This window comes from Prionailurus bengalensis, chromosome B2 (genome assembly GCF_016509475.1).
Source record: "Prionailurus bengalensis isolate Pbe53 chromosome B2, Fcat_Pben_1.1_paternal_pri, whole genome shotgun sequence".
In the NCBI taxonomy this organism is placed as follows: Eukaryota; Metazoa; Chordata; class Mammalia; order Carnivora; family Felidae; genus Prionailurus; species Prionailurus bengalensis.
The window spans coordinates 68,190,301-68,215,486 of NC_057349.1; the positions used below are offsets into that span (position 1 = coordinate 68,190,301).

Genomic DNA, 25,186 nt, shown 5'->3' on the forward strand with positions numbered 1-25,186 from the left:
AAGATCTTTCCCTTCCCCCACCGTTCCTGAAACCAGCCAGGGCGCACCCGGTCGTAGTCTGACATAAAGTCGGGAACCAATCAAGTTCTGCTGAGCGTTCAAATTTAAATGTCAGCCTATAACAACTCTGTAACCTCAAAAAAATCCCTAACTTGTTTGTGAGTGTCTATAAAAGAAGCTGTAAGATCCTTGCTCGGGGCCTCTTGCGTCACCAGCGACGAGTGCGCGGAGGACCGGGTTTGAACCTGCAATAAACGACCCTTGCCGCTTGGCTTTGGCTCTGGACTCTGGTGGTTTGTTTTCGGGGGGTCTCTCGAATCAGGGCATATCACACCCTCCCTCAGGTGATGTGCGATCATCCTGGCCTGCCTTTAGCAAGAATCCTTTTAGGTTGGGTTAGCCAGAATTCACCCCTTACCCTAGATGTTTCCTCTTGGTAAGTTTCCATCTATTGCCCACCACGCTGCTCTTTAGCTACAAATTCCCACTTGCCCATGCTACATTCAGGGTTAAGTCCATTCTCCCCCACCTCAAGGCCCCACTGCAGTGGTTCCTACACACATCAAGATGGCTGTCCTTGAATAAAATCTTTCTCGCCATCTTAACAAGAGTCATTGAATAATTATTTTTTGATGGTACTGGCTGTCTTCATGGATGCTCAGCCCTCGCCACCACCAACTATCACAGGCTGTCTTTCACTGCCTGAGACCAGCCCAGAGGGACTAGAATTCTCTACTTTTTAGAGACCAGGTCTCAATGAAATGGGACTTAAAGGAAAACTGTGCTTTCTGCATTATGCCTTAGTGATTTCCAGACTCATGGAAATTTGCAGCTAAGTGTGGCATATCAGAAAGTGCTCATTACAAAGTCTTTCTGAATAGAAGAGACATATATCTGATCCCAGCATCCTTCTAAAGTGTCCCTCTTTGGTCATCCTGCAAGTTCCTTTGGGCAGGGACTGACTTTCATTCATCAACGTGTGATCCGGTGGTGGATGGATGTTTATTGTTTTGGATCAAGCATGTAAAATGTAAAAGATGGTCAAGGTCTGATAATCAAGCACTAGCTGGTTACTTGGGTGAGTCTACCCTTGCCTTTGGTGAAATAACTAAACCAGGATCTCTAGCTTCAGGTGGAGAAGCGCACCTCTGCTCCTTGCCTGTCCCTCCTTGCCTGCTCATACCTTCTACTTTCCCCACCTCCCCACTGTTGGGAAGGAATGCTTCTGGGGGCAGGTGGACACAGTGTCCTCTCACAGTAAATAGGAGCCCTTTTAGATATTGGATTTATCCATTTTGATTTAGATAGGGAATTCATAAAGTTTCTTGTTATTTATTTTTAACTTTTATAAAATCTGTATTTGGCTTTCTAATTCTGCTGGGTGTTGCAAATACTCTTTTAGTTAATCCTCATGACTGTTTACTATCTCTTTTCCAGTTGTGGAAATTGAGTGCTGCTGTTAGTACATAGGATTCACCTTCAGGACTATGGCCCTCCAAAGTCATTGCTATGCTGTGCTTCCTTCCAACGTCACTAGGGCCTTATGCATCCGTGGCAATGTACCGCCAGCTTCCTGCTCTCTTTCTAAGGTACTACTTAAGTGGCACCTCCATTGAGAAGCCAGCAGGACACCTGAGTTCTCCCCTGTCTCAACTTGGCTCTTTATATTGACCTTCTCATTTGTCGGATGGGTCTTTAAGCAGATTGTCAGCTCTCCAAGGGAGGAAGGAAGAGAGGAAATTGGCCCCTCACCTCTGTTAGGCTTTCCAAATTCTCCTAAGTCCCTGTTCATTGCTTTCAATTGACTGAGGAAATTGGTCTCGTGACCCTAACTGCCAAGCACTCCCTGGTTCCTTCTCAGTTCTGAGGTAGTTTTTAGGGGGAGAGGCAGTATATTACCAGCATTTAGGAGGTCTTTGATTTCTTAGGGGGTCCTCAGGGCTTTCTTAGCTGCCCCTGTTCAGAGGTAAGCACTCCCAGGCTCAGTGCCGAAGGGTGATCTGTCTTTTTAATGATGCCTTACTAAGATAGGAGGCAATTTTCTTAAAGTTGCTCAAAGTTCTGCTCTGTCAAAATATGTGTCTCCCAACTGAGCCTCTTTGTTTGCATTTTGCCCAAGGCCTTTTCCCTCTGCCTTCATTGTTAGTTTACAGAAAGCCAGAGAGGATGTTAAAGATTCACTTCACTAATTCATAGCCAATTAGGAAGCTTTGTGTTGAACCTGACTGGAAGGTCTCATTGGCAGTAGATTTGGAGCCTTGCCCCCTGGCACTCCAGGGAATTTAAAAAAAACTTCCCTTGATTGGTTAGAAAACAGAATTCTGAAACTAATGGTAGAAACAGTTCCCAATTTGGGCATAGCTGGTTACAATGGTACACACACTATGTTTTATTATCAGAATGAATGCTTGCTTTCTATTAGGTAGCTCTGGGCTAACCCCCATTATCTTTAAGAGTCGTCTTCACATCTAACACTTCTTTGTTTTAACCCACACATGGAGCCGATCTGGGGTGTACAAATGGGAAGGGACATTATTTTCTTCTTTCTTTGGTGATAGTGCAGTGGCTTTTTCCCAAGTTTGAATTTTGCTCTAATGATTAGTTTTCTTTCCTCAGGACGCTGTTTCAGTTTCATCCTGAATTGTGTTATTACGAGGAAATGCTGATAGTTAACTATGACTGGAAGGTTTCTTAGGTAGAAACCCTCCAGTTGTTGCAGTTTGCTCAGAAAGTGCTTCTGCCTTCCAGCAGAATATAAATTAGGTTGGCTGTGGCAAATGTTAAAAACAACAACAACAAAAACAATCTCTTAAGACACTGCAGGAGTTGTGTTCTGGGGGGGGCGGGGGAGGGATTAAAGCTCCCAGATTGTGAAGGAAGAGGTATGCTTGTTCCCTACTTTTTGATGTAGGAAAACTTGAACCTGCATATTTTAGGGCCTCACCTTTCTAACAAGGTGATCCATTAGCTTCCACAATGTTATTTTATCAAGTGTGACTTTAATTTGAATTTCGTGGCCTCAAAGTTGAACTGTTTGGTAAACAAACAAAACCAAAAACCTCCCACAATTTTCTGGGTTGGAATATCTTACCTGGTTCGATGTTGAGAGAGTAGCTGTCTATCTCCAGGTCAAGTTGTTGGGCTGCGGCAGAACGAAAATCCTCCAAGACCCCCTGCACAGCCTTGGTGAGGTTATACGGCACCGACTTAGCAAACTTCAACTTGCTATTCACAATCACACTCCCGTTTCTGAAGTTAAGAATTTCAAGTTGCTTAAATCCCGTAAGATTGGAGCGTAGATATGGAACCAGCTGCAGAATAAAAGATGGTTGACCCTTAACTGTGTTCTAAGTGCTCAGCTGCCGCTAATTCCATTTATACTCACTTCTCATTATCTGAGGCATACATTTCAGTTCCTGTTTGTTTTTACTTTTGTGTCTGGATTTAATGTGAGACCAGAACACGACTATTTAATGATCTGTTTGCAGTGATTATGTGCCATATTTCCACCTTTCTATTTGTGTATTGAGATGGATGGGCAGTGATTTTCTTCCTGATGAATTGTGAGAACAGAGGATTTTTAAAAATCTAGGCCAATGCTATCAGCAAAGCAGGACTGCCAGGTTCCGTTATCAAAACAAAACAAAACAAAACAAAACAAAAACCAAGTAAATAAAAACATGTTCCAAACTGAGCCCAGGAGCAGACTGACCTGCTGCTGTATAAATGGGACATTTATTTAGAAGCAACCAATTGAAATGACCCTATTGAAATAACAGCTTACATATCAGCTTGTCTGTCCATGCAGGACATGTTTCATGGTCAACTCATATGCTGTGTAGTAGAAACAGCAGGGAACTGGCAGCCAGGAGACTTGGGTGTTGGTCCTGGAACTGTCCCCAGCTATCTGTGTGACCTTCATCAAACCATTTCTCCATTGCATTGTACCTCAGTGCCCTTATCTGAATTGTGAGGAAGAAGAAAAAGTGGTTCCCTAAGGACTTTTCCCAAACTGTAATTTAATAATCTGAAAAGTAGGCCCCAGGGCATTGTGTTTCAGATTCCCACACCTGCCTATTGGGAGTCATAGCCGTCCCTGAGATCATTTTGCAGAAATGTCTGAAGCTCAGCAGTATCTTGCTTTGTTCTTGGCCCTGAAAGTTGGTCCCCTCATTCATGAAGTGACATCTACAAACACAGCACACAGATGCAAGCTAAAATCTCCCAGGCTTGGCCCAGATCTACTTTTTTTGCTGCCTGTCCTCACCCCACCAGGATTTCAACTCTGACCCTGCCCACATTCCAATAGCCATGATTCCCCAGCCCCCCAACCCCCACAGGTTATTGTAAAAATAAAATGAAATTTTATACAAAACGTGGAACTTCTTTTCTCAGTCTACTCTCGGTACTCTCCTACTTACACTGACTGGGCTCATTCTTTGTGTCTTAGCATTGCGTTGGCCTCTGGTGGGATTCCCTGTCTTCATCTGGTATGCAGATGACTAGCTGCCCCCGTCTCCCCAATCCATTTTCTTCTTCACTGGCATGAGGCTGCCTTGCTGGAGACCACATTTCCCAGTCTCCCTTGCAGCAAGGTGTGGCCATGTGACTAGTTCCCATCAACAGAATATGAGTGGAAGGGATGAGGGTAACTTTGGTATCACTTGCTTAGGAAACTGCTTGCCCTGGGCCTCTTCTCTCAAGTGGAAACAGGGATTTACCAGTGCCTCAGCCTTGATTGTGTGAATGAAGAAATAACATTGGGGGCTGGCAGAATTATAAGATAGAGGAAATGTGAGTCCCTGGATGGCACTGCAGAGCAGACTGCTCTATCCGTCACATTGAAGACAAATATATAAACTTGAATCTTACTTAAGTTACTATATTCTTTTTTTTTTTCTTGAAATACAGTTGACACACAATGTTATATTAGTTTCAGGTGTACAACATAGTGATTTGACAAGTTTATGTTATGCTGGCCACAAGCGTAGCTATGATCTGTCACCATACTTAAGTTATTATATTCTTGATCTCTTCACTATGGAAGCTTAGTATGTACCCTCATTAATACACCTGAGCTAGGTGCACTGGGTCTCTGTTCCCTGAGATTGCCCCAGTATCTACTTACCACACTGGGGTGTGTGTGTGTGGGGGGGGGGGGAACGGGGGCGGGGAGATAGCACAAAGTCTTACCTTAAAACAAAGTTTTCTTTTAGAGTTCACTTGAAGACTTGGTTTTTATGTGGCTTTAATTTGCATGGTTACTTAACTTATATGAAGCTTACAAATATTTTTCTGGTATTTTCAGAAATTCTACAATTTTTGTGATATGCATTGGGTACTTGACTTTAATTGTCTGTACAGAGGTATCAGAGAGTTGAGCCTTTCTTATTATATACATTTCTCTTATTGTACATGTAGAAAGAAAATAAACGTGAGTTTGGGGGGTATTTTATAATCAAAGATATATGCCATCATGATCATCATTTCACTTTCTTTGTTAGGGATCAGGGATGATAGCCATTTAGCTATTTTTTAGTTTTACAGGAACTTAAGAAGAGCTAAGAAAAGAGTCCTTACACTTGAAGTCTTGGCCTCATCTGTTGTGGACCTTTCTAATTTTGAATCCTTCCGTTTTGATGGCTGGAAAATAGCTTGTGGCGTTATAACTTAGGAAAAGTTTGCTCCTATTGCTTTTAAATTCCACATCCCATGCTTGAATGGCTATGTACTATCCCTGGGAAAACTAAAATAGGAAGAACTATAATGGGGGTGCCTGGGTGGCTCCGTTGGTTAAGTGTCTGACTTTGGCTCAGGTCATGATCTCGCAGTTTGTGAGTTTGAGCCCTGTGCTGGGCTTTGTGCTGACAGCTCAGAGCCTGGAGCCTGCTTCGGATTCTGTGTCTCCCTCTCTCTGCCCCTCCCCCTCTCACACTGTCTCTCTTTCTCTCTCCCTCTCTCTCTCTCAAAAATGAATAAACATTTAAAAAATTAAAAAAAAGTAAGAACTGTAATGAAAAGACCTTACGGGTAAGATCTCATGAGGCTGAGTGGCAGTGTCTGTCCGGAGTGTCGACCACAGAACTTACTTGCTTATTGGATCTGAATCCATCCCCACACTTTAGCTGAATGCCTTCAGCCACAGCTATCTCAGAGGCTTGTCTCTCTCAACATTCACTGCTCAAGACAGAGAGTGATTATATTATAAAGTAACAACACAGAAAGGAAGAACACACAGAGAATCGGAAGCAGTGCTTACTCACCAGCTGTGTGAATTGTTGCTCCAGAGCTTGGTACTCTAGAGAGCTCTTGTTGAACAGGTTGTTGGAGAAGGGCATGTTAGCGACTCGCAGACTGAAGAACACTACCAGCTCTTGGCCCTTGCTGGCAGTGGTCACAGAACTAGTGGTGATGTACTGTAAAGCTGGGCTAGGTGTGATATTCTCCAAGAAATCATCCGGGGTAGAAACATACCCACTGAATCTTGGTAGCTGAGAGGAGGCAGGAGCATCAGATATATCCATTACATCTAAGTCTCTCACTATTTCCTGGCTGCCTGATGATGCAGATGGCTGTGAAATTTCCAGAGCCGATTGGCTGATGGTAGAATAATCATCTGTGGGGATGGTTAGTCCTGGGATTAGTACTGTTTGGTCGACGGGCATTATGTCTGTGACACTTTGGTTAGTCAGAGAGAAGATGCTTGAGGCAGTAAAGAAAGGTAGAGTGTCTGATAGGGAAGCAGGTGGAGACCAAGAACTGTCTGTGGAAAAAGCTTCCAAGTCCAATTCATTATGTCCAAGTATTTTCCACAAAGAATAGAAAGAAAGAAAGGAAATCCAAAGTCAGACTTAACTTAAAAAAATAAACAAACAGCATTTGTATTGATTGTTTTAACGTCATACATTTAAAGAACAAGAAATTGGTATCGAAAGGATAGATAGTCCCTTGTCCAAACCTAGGGAGAGAAAGGGTGGGTCCTTGTACCCATTTTGTTCAGGCCCAAATAGTTCTGGGAAGATGACACTAAAAGACCACCAGTAACCTAAAATTTCGGGAATTTCTGCCTAGCCAGATACAACACACCTAGGGACCAGCTGGTAAAAACTGACAAGGTCACCAGATGTTGCCAAAACACAGATGGCATTGGAACATATTTGGATCCCACATTGCCATCTGGAACTCCCAGCCAATTAGCTATGCAGTTTGGGCCCAGAAATTTTATTCACCTTCCAATCATGCAAGCCTGCATTTTATGCATCTGGATTTTTTTGGACACCAGTGAACACATTTTGGTAGTTTTACCACTTAAAACTTAAATTATGCTTTTCCAATATTGGATAATCTGACTGAATAACTTGCCAATTTGCAAAATGATTTTGCAAAAGTAAAGGTGTGGGTGACACATAAAATGTGAACATTGTATTGGCTATACATCTTGTTAAATATTTGATAATACTGAAAGATCTTTTCACTTTTACATGAGTATACCTTGATAATTTCTACCACTACTTTGCATTTCTTCCTTGGGTGGGAACACATTGAACCACCAAAGTCTACTCCCTTTTGGGGACAAGATTAAAATCAGTAAGTATTTATGAACTAAGAAAGTGGTTATATGAAACTTTCAGATAAGAGATTGGTGGGTTATTAAAATATTCCAATAAACCTAAATCCAGAGCCACTGACAATATTTAAGGCATTAAGCAGATCAAAACAAGAAGCTTTCTGTGATCACTTCAGCAGCATTTTGGCAAATATGTGGGAAAGCCGAGTTGAAATCCAAATGCTAAGCATGATGAATGGACTGTCTGGATGCAGATATAATCTTTGGACTCTGAGTCAGCTAATTTACTAGAGTGCAATCACCCAAACTGAAACTCCAAGTGATAAACAGCTCTGAAAGGTAGAATCATATTATATTTATTAGTTTCTTAAAATAAAATCTGCCTGCTGGTGAATTGTACCCAGATTTCAGAGAAGTACCCTCTTTTCTCTCGCTTGGGGAGAATGCTTAGGTGTGTTTACCCATACTTCATTCAAGTGTCATAAACGGTGTTTTCTAACATCCACGATCTCTCTGGATATACACCACAGTTTTATTCAAATCTTCATTGCCATGGACTGAATATTTGCATCTCCCTCAGATTCATACTTTCAAGCCCTAATCTCCAATATGACAGCATTTGGAGGTGGGTCTTTGGGAGGTAATTAGGTCATGCGGGTAGAGCCCTCATGAATGGGATTAGTGCCTTTATAAGAAGAGATGCAGAGAGACGATTTCTCTCTCTGCCACGTGAGAGAAGGCATCCTTCTTTCTGCAAACCAGAAAGAAGTGCCTCACCAGGAACCAAATCAGCTGGCAACTTAATCTTGGACTTCCTGGCCTCAGACACTGAAAAATAAATTCCTGCTATTTAAGTCACCTAGACTATGATATATTGTTACAGCAGCCTGAGCTGGCTGAGACATCCATAGAAGGATCTGGGATGAGTAAACGAAAAGGCTTCGAGGGTTATCCGTGATTTGATTGGACTTCTTCGTGTCATGGGGAAATAAATGCTTATAAACCTGTGTTCCTATGACGTGATGTTGCTGCTTCGCTAGATGATAAAGGTCTGGGAAGAAGCACAATGATAGAAATCTGCATTCTGTTTCTGGGCCAGCATCTTATTACTCACACTTTCGTTACTGTATAGACGTTAGCCAGATTAAAATGGTCCACTGCCTTGTGTCATCAACCAGTAAAAGTGAATTCCTAACTCCTTCCCTTTGTAGCACCTTAAAACTCATCTTTTACACTCAAAATAAACCTAAAGAAGTCCTTTCACTGACAGAACAGTTGGCTACTTAAATGTAGGATTCCTAGATGAAATACTAGATGAAAATTATTCGTTATTTATCTGAAATTCAAATTTAGCTGGGCATCTCGTATTTTTCTTTGCTTATTCTAGCAGTCCTACTTAAGTGTGTTTTTTTTTTAATTTTTTTTTCAACGTTTTTTTATTTATTTTTGGGACAGAGAGAGACAGAGCATGAACAGGGGAGGGGCAGAGAGAGAGGGAGACACAGATCGGAAACAGGCTCCAGGCTCTGAGCTATCAGCCCAGAGCCTGACGCGGGGCTCGAACTCACAGACCGTGAGATTGTGACCTGGCTGAAGTCGGACGCTTAACCGACTGCGCCACCCAGGCGCCCCTTAAGTGTGGTTTTAAAAAACTCTACTCTCTCTTGGCTTGAGACTGAATCTATTAAGGCTATAGGTCATTCTTTTGAAATAAAAATATTGTCACATCTCAGCACCACTTCTAAATGTATTTTAAATAATGATCTTTTCATTAGATCCTTATGTAGAAATTAGACATGGCAGTGACACAGGCCATTTCAACATGAAGTTTTTACACTGCAGCAGAGAAGTCAAGCACTGAAAGCCATTTACTTTATCATGAGGTATGCAAAATGAGCAGACTCATAATAACATGACTTCTGGCTTTTATATTACAGTGTGTGTAGGATTCCTGTGAGGGTGTGGGTTGTGTTTATATGTCAGTGTGCATGGTGGGGTTGCTGGTTAGAATCCCAGCTGCTGGGTAGAGAGGAAATGGTTAGTTTGGTCACTTTCTGCATGGGAGACCTGTCTAAAAGCAAAGGTTGCAGAGACATTGGTCTAAACCAAAGTAGATGAGCTCAGGTTAAGCTGAAGCCCACAGTGAGAGAAGCCAGTAATGGGTTAAGATGAGCACAGTGGGGGCAGCCAGAAACCCTACTGGTAACCAGAGGAAGGCAAAGCACAAAATGAGCAAAGTGTGACAGACAAGTGCAGATGAAAGAATATTTTAAATGTTTCTAGGAAAAGATACACACACACTTATGTCATAAACATCAGTAGCCATCTATTTTATGTTTAAAAATCTAAAAAGAGATTCCACAATCTCTTTCAGATCTTCAAGTGGCATGACCAGCAATTCTTAATTCTATATCAAACTAATCCATTCTTATTTATCATGACAAGAAAGTTACTACCTTCTTTTTGGCATATTATAGGGACAGGAAATAAGTGTTTATTATACATGCATTGAACAGATAAATACTGATGGACTACTATGTGCTAGGCACTGTTCCAGGTACTGGAATATATCAGTGAGCAAAAGAGTTGAAAGTTTTGGCCCCAAGGAGCTTTCTGTCTAGTAGAGGAAGACAGAAAGTAAACAAGTAAACAATAGGAAATATGTAGTATTCCAAGTGGTGATAAGTGCTATGGAAATAAAGTAAAGTGGGAAATGGGTGGGAATGTTGGGTTGGCAATGTATACATAGCAGTCACTGAAAATCTAATATTTGAGCAAGATCTGAAGGAGGTGAGAGAGTTTAGCCATGCGGCAAATGCAAATGAGCAAGCCAAAGAAAGAAAGAAAGAAAGGTGTTTTTCATGTTTCAGTAACAGCTGGCTGGGAGGGCAGCATGGCTAGGATGGCATTCTATACTATCAATTAAGTGTGAGGGTGACAAAAAATATTTTCAAACACTCAAAGCCTCAAAAAATCCCTCCCAGATACCCATTTTAAGGATGTTTTCACCTAAAACAATGGTAAACCAAGAAATAGGAAGAAATGGGATACTGAAAAAAACTTAGGGAAACCCTGAAAGGTGGTGAAGGGGTCTCTCAAGGAGGTAGGTACCCCAGGTGTCTCAAGAGACAAGTATATAGAATGCTTGTATCATCAAACCTTCTGCTATTGCAGTCAATTTTTTAACTTGACAAAACTGTTGGAGGATATGCTCCAAAAGACAAGATAGTAAACACAGAGAGAGGAAGCCTGAAGTCTAGGGATCAGGGAATCCAACTCAGAAGAAGGCCAAGGAAATTCTAAGGATGATAGCAAAGGGGACAGCTTTCTGTAGGCTTAGAGAGTAGCAGTCTAGACAGAAAGAGAGGAAGGTCTCCAAACAGTGGAAGTGATACATTACCTGATGTGGAAAAATGTTAGAAAATTCAGCGGAAAGTTTGAGAATAATGACATAAAATACAAAGAAAACTAAGCAAATAAAAAAATCAAAGAAAACATTAACTCTAGGAAAACAGAAAGCAAATAAAAAAATCAAAGAAAACATTAACTCTAGGAAAACTCTAGAAAACATAGAGCAAATAGGTCAGTGGTGAATATGTAAGTGATGAATATTGATTTAATAAGTCATTACCATATTGGGAAGATGGGGTGGTAGAAGAATGGTATTGGAAGAAACATAAACCTTTATTGACAAGAATAGAAAGACAATAAATGATATACATAACTGATGACTCAAAAATGCATAGCATTTAAAATTATGGGAAGAGTAAATTCCAGAAGAAATTGCTAACTGAGTCAAAAGACTACTTTTGGTAAGTGGGACTGCACAGTGGGGAGATGTGAAGTAGGGAATTGCTGTATTTTTCAGAACACTTTAATATGACTTGATCTAAAAAAATTAAGTGCTTATTTGGGATAATTGTATATTCAAATGCAGTTCTAAGAAATAATAGAGAGTGACATCAGTAAAAATGGCAGAGTAACTCCAAAAACCAAGTTGACCTTCACATTTGAAAGCTATAGCTAGTAAGTAGCTGTGATATAATAAGAAATATACATTTGGTCTCTTCTTCCACTTCCTAACACAGAGCTCCTAAGTTCCTTGTAATTTCCTGGGTGATAGGAACATCTTTCATTCTAGTGAGGTGAATGTTGGTGGGTTCCTGGATAGCATCAGGATGGGGGCTGGCCACTGGAATGACCAAGACAGGATTAGAAGTAGGAAATTTCACCTCTATCCCCCATCCTCTGAGGAGAAGTGAGGGGCTGCAGATTGTTAATAATTGATCATGCCTATGTGTTGAAGCCTCCATTAAAATTCCTAAACTGTGGTTTTTGTAGAACTTCTGGGTTGGTGAATACATCCATGTGCCAGGAAAGTGGTGCACTCCAGTTCTACAGGGACAAATGCTCCTGCACTTGGGACCTTTCCAGAACTCAGCCTATGTATCTCTTCACTTGCCTGTTCATTTATATTTGTTAGTATGTCCTTTATAATGCCTTAATGCAGCTAAGGGTTTCATTGAATTCCGTGAACCATTATAACAAATTATGAAACTTGAGAAGGTGCTTGTTGGAACCCCCAATTTATTTTCATTTTTCTAAATGTTATTTCTTTTAATAAAAATTGTATATATTTAAGCTAAATAACTTGATTTGACATACATATACATAGTGAGATGGCTATAACAGTCAAGCTAATTAAAATATCTCCTCACATAGTTACCATCTTTTTCCTTGTGAAGAGAAAGCTACTGAAATCTACTGCCAGCAAATTTTCAATATTAAATACAGTATTATTAACCACAGTCAGCAGGCTATACAGTAGACCTCTGGACTTATTTATCCTATATAACTGTGACTTTATATCCTTTATATCGTCCCATTATCCCTTATATCCTTTATATCGTCCCATTTCCCTCACCTCCCTGTCCCTGGTAACCACCATTATGCTTTCTGCTTCTAGGTATTGACTTTTTAAGATTCCACATATGAGTGAGATCACGCAGCTTTTTTTTTCTTTCTGTATCTGGCTTATTTCACTTAGGACAATGTCTTCCAGTTTCATCCATGTTGTTGTAAATGGCAGAATCTCCTTTTTAAAGGCTGAATAATATTGCATTGCATCACAATTTCTTTAACCATTCATCCATTGACGGATACTTACAGCTCATTGATCAAAAGTACAAGTAATAGTCTGGGACTTGCATCTGAAGTGGGGGGCAGTCTTGTGGAGCTGAGCCCTTAACCTGTGGGGACTGCACCAACTCTGAGTAGTTAGTGTCATACTAAATTGCACAATAGCCAATTGGTGTCTGAAGAGTTGGAATATTGATTGATATTAAAAACTCCTCCACACATTTGATGTTAGAAGTATTGTGAATAGAGAAATAGTATTTCTTTTAGTAGCTAAGCCCTCAGGAACTGTGACATGCATGAGCCCTTCTTAAAACAATTGGAACACCTGACTGGCTGGCTCAGTGGGTTGAGCATCTGACTTCAGCTCAGGTCACCATCTTGTAGTTCCTGAGTTTGAGCACCACATGGGACTTGCTGCTGTCAGCACAGTCTGCTTTGGATCATTCCTCTCCCCCCCCCCCACCCCCCGTGCCTCTCCCCTGCTTGTGCTCTCTCTCTCTCTCAAAAATAAAAAAAATTAAAGAAACCCCAATTATATCATGATACATCCCAGCTAGCTAAACGACACATCAAAACAGAGAACTCAGGAATATAGAAGCTGTGGTAGAAGGTTTGAGAGAGAGAGTGCTAAATCCACTTAAATATGGAAATCTGCAGAGAAGCCATAAGAATTGTGACTGCAGAACCAATTCTAAACTTAGGAAATGTGACAATTGTAAAATACTCACCTAACTACCAAAACTTGGGATGTAGGGGGGTGAAGATGGCTGGACTATGAGTGTTTTTTTCTAAAGCTTACTTATTTATTTTTGACAGAGAGAGAGAGAGAGAGAGAGAGAGGCAGGGAGAGAGAATCCCAAGCAGGTTCCACACTATCAATGCAGGGCCCCACGTGGGGCTCCAACCCACAAACTGTGAGATTAAGACCTGAGCTGAAATCAAGAGTCAGATGGTTAACCGACTGAGCCACCCAGGCGTCCCTGGACTATGAGTGTTTTGATAAATTTATCTTTCATAGCAGTACATCAAAGATGCTGCCTAGTGTTGGTACATATAATGTAAATGATAATGACTCCAAGTTGATATTTTAGGTAGTCTTTCTTCAGGGATCTCTTAAGAATGAATATGTCATGAAGTAAGGAAATATTTATCTAAAATTGAGTAATTTTTTGCTCTTCATTTCAGTTTCTTTTTCTTCTGTTAAAGTCAAGTAAAATTATGTGCAGTCCATTTTATTAGGATGGCATTACAGAAAAATTCCATTTTTGTACAAGTACTTCAATCTATCCTTTTATCTTTTTAATTGTATTGAGAGATATCTGAAATGATAGGTATCATTTAATTATTTCTGAGTAGCAAAATTGCAGCATCTTTATTTCACTTTTTTTTGTAATTTTCTCCATCCTTTAACATTTTAAATAATAAGCATGAATTATTTTTTGGAAAATAATGGTAATTACCATCTTAAAAAGCCTATTGTTTGGTCATTCAACATAAATATATGTCTATTGTTTTTCTCACAGATATTATTTTTAGGTTTTTGTAAACCTCAGATTAAAAAATAGCTTCATGGTTATCGAGAGTGAATGTGAAATTTCAAATGTATCTACATTTTATTTTATTTATTTATTTATTATTTTTTTTTTTTAAATTTTTTTTCAACGTTTATTTATTTTTGGGACAGAGAGAGACAGCATGAACGGGGGAGGGGCAGAGAGAGAGGGAGACACAGAATCGGAAACAGTCTCCAGGCTCTTGGAGGCCATCAGCTCAGAGCCCGACGCGGGGCTCGAACTCACGGACCGTGAGATCGTGACCTGGTTGAAATCGGACGCTTAACCGACTGCGCCACCCAGGCGCCCCTATTTTATTTATTTTTTAATGTTTATTTATATTTGAGAGATAGAGACAGAGTGTGAACAGGGGAGGGACAGAGAGAGGGAGAGAGGGAGACAGAATGCGAAGTAGGCTCCAGACTCTGAGCTGTCAGTACAGAGCCGGACGCAGGGCTTGAACCCACGAACTGCAAGATCATGACCTGAGCTGAAGTCAGACGTTTAACTGACTGAGACACCCAGGTGCCTGTTTAAAAATTTTTTTTCAAATGTATCTACATTTTAAGTAAAAGTCTTAAGCAGAGATACAACAGAAACAAAATATTTTACTATCAATTCTTTACGGTTTTTAATAATGTTAAAATAATATCTGTATTAAAACTGAAAATGGTAAGAATCTTAATTTGTAAACGCTGGGAACTTTATTGTGTTTTCCTACTATTTTAGTTAGGTGTTTCTATGAGGGTATGCCTCAAAATCTAGTCTTAGGGGCCTTCTGGGTGGCTTGGCTAAGCGTCCAACTTTGGCTCGGGTCATGATCTTGGTTTGTGAGTTCGAGCCCCGCATCGGGCTCTGTGCTGACAGATCAGAGCCTGGAGCCTGCTTTGGATTCTGTGTCTCCCTCTCTCTCTTCCCCTTCTCTGCTCATAGTCTCTCTCTGTCTCTAAAAAATAAATAAATGTTAAAAAAATTAAAAAAAAGTCTAGTCTTGGGTGGCAGGATTGAGGAATATTTATTTGGCACCTGTTATGTTCCAGGTACTATACAGGCATATTTAAAAAAACAAAAACAAAAAACCTTTCCATTTACTTTAAGCCATTTTATGTTTTTCCAACTGATTATACACTTTGTATTGGCTACTTGATGTGAATTACTGTAGTCTTGAAGTATCTGTCTAATTATGTCTTCTCAAATGATTTGATTTAAGTGGGTAATTAAGAGAGGCAGCCTAAGGCTACAAAGATGAGCGTCCCCTCAACCAGTGGTCACCATTAGAATGAAATATGCACATCTATGTATTCTATTATGGTGCGTTCTTCTTCCCAAATCATCAATCAACAAAGGTACTTTTTTTTTTTGCAATTTAGTTTATTACACCTTTCCCTCACTTAAATAAAACCTGAATCTGAGAATTCTTAGACTTAAACTCTGCCTTATATAATATAAAAACTACACAGCTCGGGGCTGCAGTGCACCTGATTACCTTCTCTCTTCACTGTGAGTAACCTATCTCTAACAACTTTCATTTTAAAATCAGTCCTGTAGGGGCACCGCACCTGGGTGGTTCAGTCAGTTAAGAGTCTGACTTCAGTTCAGGTCATGGTCTTGTGGTTCTTGTGTTTGAACCCTGCATTGGGCTCTGTGATGATAGCTCAGAGCCTGGAGCCTGCTTCAGATTTTGTGTCTCCCTCTCTCTATGCCCTGCCCCCCCCCCATCTCTCTCTCTCTCTGTCTGTCTCAAAAAATAAACATTAAAAAAAAAATTAAAGTCAGCCCTGTATAAAGCGATTGTAAAGATGCATTTAGAAAAAGCCCATCTATGTCTTTCCTTCATTTGTTGGTGGCCTTAATAAAATTTTTGATTGTCTTCTCTGAATACATAAACATTTTAGGACAAATGAAGTAACTGTTACACGGTTATGACATGCAGCGATGTTGTAACTTCTAATAGCATGGTCATATTTCAATTCTAAAGGACTTCTGAATTATTTATTCCAAGATTATTGAAAAGGTTGTGTTTTTCCACTTCTGGCTTGCAAGTGAAATAATCAATTTATTTTTCTCTCTATTAATAACTTCATATATATCTAAGGAAGTAATAAAGATTAAGATAAAATAAAATGTGAATTTAGAACTATGGAAAGCACACAAAATATTATATTGTAGACAGTCTCTAATATGGTCATTGATGACCCTTAATTTCTGTTATTCATATCCCTGTACAGTAGTAAACTGCCCCATTGAAAATTACTGCTGACAATGTTGAACTTTAATCTGAGCTTTTCCAGAAAACAGCTATGGTTAACAAGCCTTCATCTCAAACCTTTTGCTTTCCGAAATCTCCCCACCATCTTTTTTGTTCTGGGAAAGGGCTAACTGCAAAGAATCACCTTTCTTCATAGGACTTAGGGAAGACTTGCTGTCTACGCTTTCCCAAGATTCCCATAAGCCTCACAGATGACTCCCTTTGATTCTATAGAACTCCACCTGCTTTGAGACAACATGGATGGACCTAGCGGGTATTATACCAAGTGAAATAAGTCAGACTGAGAAAGAGAAATACAACATGATTTCACTCGCATATGGAACCTAAAAAAGAAAATAAAGGAATTAACAATGGAAAGCAGAACCAGACTATAAATACAGAGAACAAACTGATGGTTGCAAGAAGGAAGTGGACAAAATGGGTGAAGGAAAGAGAGAGATAGAGGCTTCCAGCAATAGAATGAATAAGTCACGGGAATAAAGGCATAGGATAAGGATCACAGTTAATGACACTGTAATAGTGATATAATAAGACAATGGTAGCCACACTTGTGGTGAACACAGTATAATGTATAAACCTGTCAATCTCTAAATTATGCCCATGAAACTAATGTAACATCGTGTGTCAACTATACTCAAATAAAAAAAAAAACCAACAGCAAACCCATCCATGCTTTTCTTTGAGACATTCCTCATTAATGAACTGCTCTCCCTATTGTAACAGTATGAATAAAATTGTGTCCTTAATTATCTGGTATATTTTGTTTTACACACTGCTCTAAGCTCTAATTTTATAAATTATATGTAGGTATGCATTCTTCATTGATTCCCTAAACCAATCATTCCTCAGTTATTAAACACCTACTATGTCACAGTATAACATGGTGATTTAAATGAATTGCTAGAGAGGACTTTATGGTTATTTTAAAGGTATGTTGCCTTTAAGTCAAGGACTGGAGCAGCAAACCCAGAAAAGAAAATTTCAGTTAATCCACTGATTATTTTTATAGAGAATCAGTGGAATCATTGTTTGATAATTTAGTGGAAACTTGTTTTCTAAAAGTAAGTTTTCTGTATACTCAAGAAAGCACAGAAGAGTAAAAAGGCATTAGACTTAGAAAGTTTGAATATTTGATTCAGTTCTTCCTTTACTTCACTCAATCATTAATTCATTTAACACATATTTATTGAATATTGATATGTGCCAGGCATTTTGCTAGGTCATAATAATAGCTCCTATTTTTTTGTTACTTAGTACATAACAGGCACAGTTCTAAGCATCGTACACATTAACTAAATCTTCACAAGAAACCCATGAAATAAGTACTATAATGACCATTGCACAGATGGAAAACTGAGGCACAGACAGAAGTTAAATAACTTGCCCAAGGCTGCAAGGCGTTGGCTGAGGTTTGGAGGCACATAGTTAGACTCCAGAACCCATCTTCCTGGACTGCTGACAGTGGGATGATGAACACAGCAGACCTGGCCCTTGTCTTCAGGGAACATTCAGTCTTCAAGCGTTAACTACCTGATCACAAGTAGGTGTTGTGAAAGAGGACACTCACAGTGCTTTGGGAAGCATAAAAGGGAGACCTGATTTTCATTTGCTGGTAGATCTGCATTTGTGAAATAAAGCTGGTAAGAAGACTTGTGCTCATGGCTTTAGGGATGTGGTGAGGAGCAAAGCCAAATATGATCTAAGAAAGCAAAATTAACAAGTGCAATTCTTTAAACCACAAGCTGTGCTCATTTGCAGAAGAAAACTGGTGTGTATGTTGGAGATGCCAGTCTGGTTTCAGGAAAGTGTCTTCAGAGAATGACCTTAAGCAATTTTTGATTGTGAACTGCTAAGATCAAAGCAAGTGTTATTTCTTAAAATAAGGCAAACATTTCAGTGCAAATTTGGAAAACTGGTTACTTCACAAAAAATTTTCATAAGAATATCATAAAAATACTGAAGGTAAGTTTAATGATGATTTTCTTAATTGCAATAAATATTCAACAGTTTAAATGAAAATAAAGTTGGTTTAAAAGTTAAGCATGCATTTTATTTACTTATTTTTTTAATGTTTATTTTTGAGAGAGAGGTGGGGAGTAGGAGGGGTAGACAAAGGGAGACACAGAATCTGAAGCAGGTTCCAGGTTCTGTGCTGACAACTCAGAACCTGATGCAGGGCTCGAACCCACAAGCCATGAGATCATGACCTGAGCCGAAGTAGGACAGTTAACCAACTGAGCCACCCACCCAGGCGCCCTTTAAGCATGCATTTTAAAGGATGATCAGACTTGGTTTTACTGCAGAGTTGTTTCCCACCAGTCAATAAAAGCAATGCAGTATGGATAGGAATTTTAGAAGGATGCTGCATTTTCCTTTGGGAAGGTGGGAAGCTATAAAATCACAGATGAATTGGACCTAAAATGGAGTATCTCTATTGGCTTGGAAATGCCTGTGCCAGGAGTATATGTTCTCTGAGGGCAGAGTCTGGGTCTTTCATTTGGGAGCATCTTTTTTTTTTTTTTTTTTTTTTTTAATTTTTTTTTATTTTTTTAGGGACAGAGAGAGACAGAGCATGAACGGGGGAGGGGCAGAGAGAGAGGGAGACACAGAATCGGAAACAGGCTCCAGGCTCTGAGCCATCAGCCCAGAGCCCGACGCGGGGCTCGAACTCACGGACCGCGAGATCGTGACCTGGCTGAAGTCGGACGCTTAACGACTGCGCCACCCAGGCGCCCCTGGGAGCATCTTAAATAGAGTAATTTGCACATGCCCAATAATGACTAATGTTTGGTCTGTGAATGAGAAGCTGGAAGTCAGAGGTCAGTTAGTGGTGGTCAGTCACCGGTGTGTGCCAAGTTCCTGAAGCAGAGATGTGTGATGAAATAGGGCCTGCCCATGCCCTAAGCATACTGGAATAAAATGAATTCTGTTCAGAGTAGATCTCTAATGTCCTAAAAAAGTTAATGTAGTTTAGTTCACGCTGGGAAAAATTGTGAAAGATTGTGACATGAGTATAAAAGGTTATTAGGTGTCGGGGTGCCTGAGTCAGTTAAGCCTTTGACTTCCGCTCAGGTCATAATCTCAAGGTTCTTGAGTTCGAGACCCTTATCAGCCTCTGTGCTGACAGCTCAGAGCCTGGAGCCTGCTTCGGATTCTGTCTCCCTCTTTCTCTGCCCCTCCCCCGCTCATGTTCTATCTCTCTCAAAAATAAAAACAAACATAAAAAAAAGATTATTAGGTGTCTTTTCAAGAAAATACTGAGCATCACCTGGCAGACCTTTGGAGGTTAGGTACTTTTAGAGGGTTCTGTGCTTTTTATGGTCTTTGGGCTATTTTAAAACTCTATAAGCTATACAGAAGTAATGGCAATGCAAATAATTCAAGTTCTCAGAGATGCAAGAAAATTTTACTTGGATGGAGATGTCACTGATTTCCCTCCTATGGGAGAGATGATTCTAAGCTTTCTATTTTATTGCTGGGTGGATTTTGACAAGTTTTAGATCAATTTGCAAATTTGTGTCAGCATTCTTGATTGCCTGAATCATGGATTGGCACATTTTTTTTTTCTGAAAGGAGCCAAATAGTACATATTTTAGGCTGTATAGGTTCTATGGTCTCTATTGCAATGACTTAACTAAGCTGTTGTAGATCTAAAGGAGCTCCAGTAAACCAATGGGCAGGGATGTGTGTGTGGTGAAATTGAATTTCATACAATTTTCATGTCACAAAATATTATAATTCTTTGATATTTTCTAGAAACAAAAATAAAAACATGTTTATCTTGCTGGTTGTGCAGATATAAAAATAACAATCTGCTTATCTTGCTAGTTGTGCAGAAACAAGCATTAGGCTGGACATGGCCTATAGGGCTATAGTTGGCTGACCCCTGGCTTTAAAATTTTTTTTTTTACATTTATTTGTTTTTGAGAAACAGAGTGAAACAAAACATGAGTGGGGGAGGGGCAGAGAGAGAAGGGGACACAGAATCTGCAGCAGGCTCCAGGCTCTGAGAAAGTGGTCAGCACGGAGCCTGATGCGGGGCTCGAACCCACAAACTGTGAGATCATGACCTGAGCTGAAATTGGACGCTCAACTGAGGTGCCCCTGATCCCTGACTTTTATTTGTCTGTTCTGTGCATTCTCCTTTGAATCAGTTGTAACATCTTATTGGTTCCCTCATTAACTAATGAGTTAAATAAAATCTTCGACATGTGTTCATTTTATATTTGAATGAGAGTCTTGGTTTTATCCCTTTAAAAAATTATTCTTTAACGTTTGTCAAAGGCAGTTAATGGAATCCAACTGAGTTATTTGGAGAACATGAATCAAAAAACTGATTCTCTGCCCTGAGTAAATATTAGAATCCTGGGAAGTTTTCAGACCTGTATCAGTAGCTGGGCCTTTTTGCAAAGGAATTAATTTCATTTAGAAGAGGGCCCTTACAGTGGTATGTTTGAAAAACTTTCCAGGGCATTCTAATGTGCAGTCAGGACTGAGAACCAGTAAGTCTGAGGAAGTTGCATTTAAAAAAAATTCTTGGTGGGGCGCCTGGGAAGCTCAGTCGGTTAAGCATCTGACTCTTGATGTTGGCTCACAGTTTCGTGAGTTCAAGCCTCACATCTGGCTCTGCGCTGACTCTGTGGAAGCTGCTTGGGGTTTCCTCTCTCTATCTCTCTCTCTCTCTGCCCCTCTCCAGCTCTCTATCTCTCTCTCAAAATAAACAAACTTAAAACAATTAAAAAAAAATTCTTGGTAAGGGGTGCCTGTGTGGCTCAGTTGGTAAAGCATGTGACTCTCAAGTCCCATGTAGGGGATAGAGCTTATTAAAAAAAAGAAAAAAAGAAACTGCCAAAAAAATTTTTTTTGAGAGGTACAACTCTTTTTTTTTTTTTTTTTTTAATTTTTTTTTTCAACGTTTTTATTTATTTTTGGGACAGAGAGAGACAGAGCATGAATGGGGGAGGGGCAGAGAGAGAGGGAGACACAGAATCGGAAACAGGCTCCAGGCTCTGAGCCATCAGCCCAGAGCCCGACGCGGGGCTCGAACTCACGGACCGCGAGATCGTGACCTGGCTGAAGTCGGACGCTTAACCGACTGCGCCACCCAGGCGCCCCAACTCTTTTTTTTTTAAGTTTATTTAAGTTGAGAGAGACAGTAAGAGAGAGAGTGTGAGTGAGTATTTATTTAAGTTGAGAGAGACAGTAAGAGAGAGAGTGTGAGTGAGGAAGGGGCAGAGAGAGAGAGGAACAGAGAGAGAATCCCAAGAAGGCTCCGCACTGTCAGTGCAGAGGCTGATGTGGGCTCCAACTGACAAACCATGAGATCATGACCTGAGCTGAAATCAAGAGTTGGACACTTAACCGACTGAGCCACCCAGGCAACCCCTGCGAAAAAAAGTTCTTGGCATATGGAAGGAAAATTGTTACTTTATGACATACAACATACATTAAATAATGGCTAGAGTTCCTGTGTAATCTTTTAACTTACCTGTGTAATAAGGTTGTGTAATCTTTTAACTTACAGTATAATAGAAAAATCCAATTATATAAGATTATACATTATTCAATTAATTTAAAAAAAATTTTTCAATTGTTTGAAAATTGGCAAATTAAGATTATTGCCAAAGACTTAAGCATAAGTTTTCACTTATTGGAAGTTCACTTTATTCAATAAAGAATTCAAGGTGGACTAAAGACCTAGCAGTGCTAATAACAACCTATAAAGTGTTATGATTTTCTACTCTTTCTCATGTTTTTTATTTTTTATTTGGATGAGAAGACCTGGAGAGACTTTTTAAATTTGTTTTTGATGTTTTCATTTATTTTTGAGACAGAGAGAGACAGAACACGAGCAGGAGAGGGGCAGAGAGAGACACACACACATAATCTGAAGCAGGCTCCAGGCTCCGAGCTGTCAGCACAGAGCCCGATGCGAGGCTCGAACTCATGGAGTATGAGATCATGACCTGAGCTGAAGTCTGACGCTCAACTGACTGAGCCACCCAGTCAGACTGACTGAGTCTCCACCCTGGAGAGACTTTTTTAAAGCGGGAACTCTAAATTCTCCAAATCTCAAAGTTTCAAGTGACTTTGTGGCACACTCACTAATTGTGATAGCTTAGCTACAAAAATATCAAGTAATTTTATTGTTATCTGACATTTTATACCTTGTGAAGTTTTTTCCCATATTTTATCCAAAATCATCCTCAAAAGTTTTAGCAAATATTGTAACAGGTGATTACATTGCATACAAATTTGTAATTTATTTCCCATAACACACCAAAACTTTTCCCATTATTTGACTCAACATCAGTTACTTAAATAATAGATACAAACCTACAAACCTTTCTTTGGCTTTTTGCCTCTGTTCTCCCTTTCCTCCATCCTGTGTGGTCTGTGTGTGGCCCCCTCTTTCCTGACTCCACCATTCACATACAGTGAAGCTGGTCTGCTGAGGCAGGGAGCCTTTGTATCAAAGATTATGAACTTTTGTTCTTTCTCCATCTTTCCTTTTAGTAAGTCCCAATACGCTCTTTCATTTCTGGCATATTTTGTTATTGCTTTCTTTTCCCAGGGCTCATTCTTTATGTCATTTATGTCTGTTAACACCCCTTTGAGAAATGGGGTTGTTACTCTAGTTACAGACAAAGAATCTGAGGCTGAGAAAATTTAAAAGTCCTACTCAAACTTAACTTATGACACAGCACTAAAGTTCAATTTTCCTAACAAAACCCCACAAAACCCCCAAAGTTATTGATGTTGTCCTCTTTGCCAGGGCTTTATTCATTCAAGTATGCATACTTGCATTCATTAAAAAAAAATCACTAAATATCTGGGGCACCTGGGTGCTCAGTTGGTTAAGAGGCCAACTCTTGATTTTGGGCCAGGTCATGATTTCATTGTTGGTGAGCTTGAGTCCCCACATCGGGCTCTGCAATCACAGTGCAGAGCCTGCTTGGGATCCTCTGCCTCCCTCTCTCCACCCCTCCTTTACACACGCACCCAAGTGTGTGTGCGTGCACTCTATCTCAAAAATAAATAAATATTAAAAAAAAAAGATCACTGAATATATACCATCTTCCAGGTACTTGTAAGACACTGGGGCAATAGCAACGAACAAGATATATACATTCCCTGCCTTACTTCTTATAGTAGCTAAAAATACAGTAATAGCTCCAGTTTATTGAACACCTTCTATGTATGTATGTATGTTATTGTACCTAAAGATCACATCCAAGTTTTTTTTTTTTTTTTTTTTTTTTTTTTTTTTAAATTTTTTTTTTCAACGTTTATTTATTTTTGGGACAGAGAGAGACAGAGCATGAACGGGGGAGGGGCAGAGAGAGAGGGAGACACAGAATCGGAAACAGGCTCCAGGCTCTGAGCCATCATCAGCCCAGAGCCCGACGCGGGGCTCGAACTCCCGGACCGCGAGATCGTGACCTGGCTGAAGTCGGATGCTTAACCGACTGCGCCACCCAGGCGCCCCAACACATCCAAGTTTTAAGGTGCTATCACTCCGTCTGAGCAGATAAAGAAACCGAGGCATAGATGAATACATTTTTAGTATAACTATCAGTGCATGAGTACTTAATAAAGTTGTTATTCGGGCAATATAGTCATGGTCTCAAAGAATAATGGGTAGTTTGGCAAGGTGCTAGATGTAATATATGTTGTGAGGAGTTGGATGGAGAAAGGGTGGGGGGTGGGGACATCCAATGAAGTGGTGCTGCTGAATCTTTGTGAATTATAAGCTATTTACAGACAGAACAACGACCCTGCCAATCAGCAGCATATGAATTTACTAACACATGATATAAAACAAGATATCAGCTTTTCACTTTTCAATAACGAATCATTAAACCACTTAAACCACCATTTTCCAGGTGGCATAACTATCTTTACGTGCTGGGAGAGGCAGTCTACTGACAATGCCATCACTTCCTTTCCATTCTGGTTAGGGAGAGTCTGGAAGCTGAGATTTGTGTAACTTCTAGCAAGAAGTCCACAGAGACCTTTTTGTCATGAAAACAACGACTGTAGAAATTTCAAGTTAAGGAAAATTATGTCAGGTGCATTTTAACAATTGTGAGTCTGACAATGTAGCAAAACCCTTATTTATATTCTCATAAAATATCGTAATAAAAGAGTAATTATATTTACTAGCAATAAACTTTTTCTCAGAAGAGCAGCTTACCCTGTTAAACCCCAGGCCCTGATGAGGCGAGTGCTGAAATTAATGAGCCAAATGGAAAAATTCAAAGAGTGAAGAGTCAAAGTACTTATGATAAGAAAAAACCTATTGAAGTGAGTATGAAAAATGGGAGTTTGATTCCACACTGTATTGGAGGATTAGCTACTTGGGTTTCTACATGAAGAGTAGGTCTCAGCAACCATGCCTCATGGGTTTCAAGCAAGAGAGTTTCAGACACAATCACATGCTTATGGAATGGCAAATTTTTAAAAAGATCTACCAGAAAATGAATAAATTTGAAGGGGAAATTGGGTTCATGAATACTAAAAAGAGGATAAAATAGATATGTATAAAAGACTAACTTATCCTGATTTAATATTATGTATCAAATCTTATGAGACTTTTTTTTCCAGAAAAATTTAAACATGAGTATGAGTATGTCAGGGAGAGAAAACAATATATCC

General features: G+C 39.8%; 1 protein-coding gene across 2 annotated transcripts in view; it reads right to left on the reverse strand.

The window, feature by feature from the left end:
• Nucleotides 1-25,186, reverse strand: part of IMPG1 (interphotoreceptor matrix proteoglycan 1) — a 140,164-nt gene that overhangs the window by 24,479 nt on the left and 90,499 nt on the right. For both annotated transcript variants that reach the window (XM_043591861.1, XM_043591860.1), the window contains 2 exons: nt 6,264-6,775; nt 3,092-3,311 (listed from right to left, as the gene is read on the reverse strand). In XM_043591861.1, the coding sequence (XP_043447796.1) occupies nt 3,092-3,311; nt 6,264-6,775 (732 nt within the window). The remainder of the gene's footprint in view (nt 1-3,091; nt 3,312-6,263; nt 6,776-25,186) is intronic.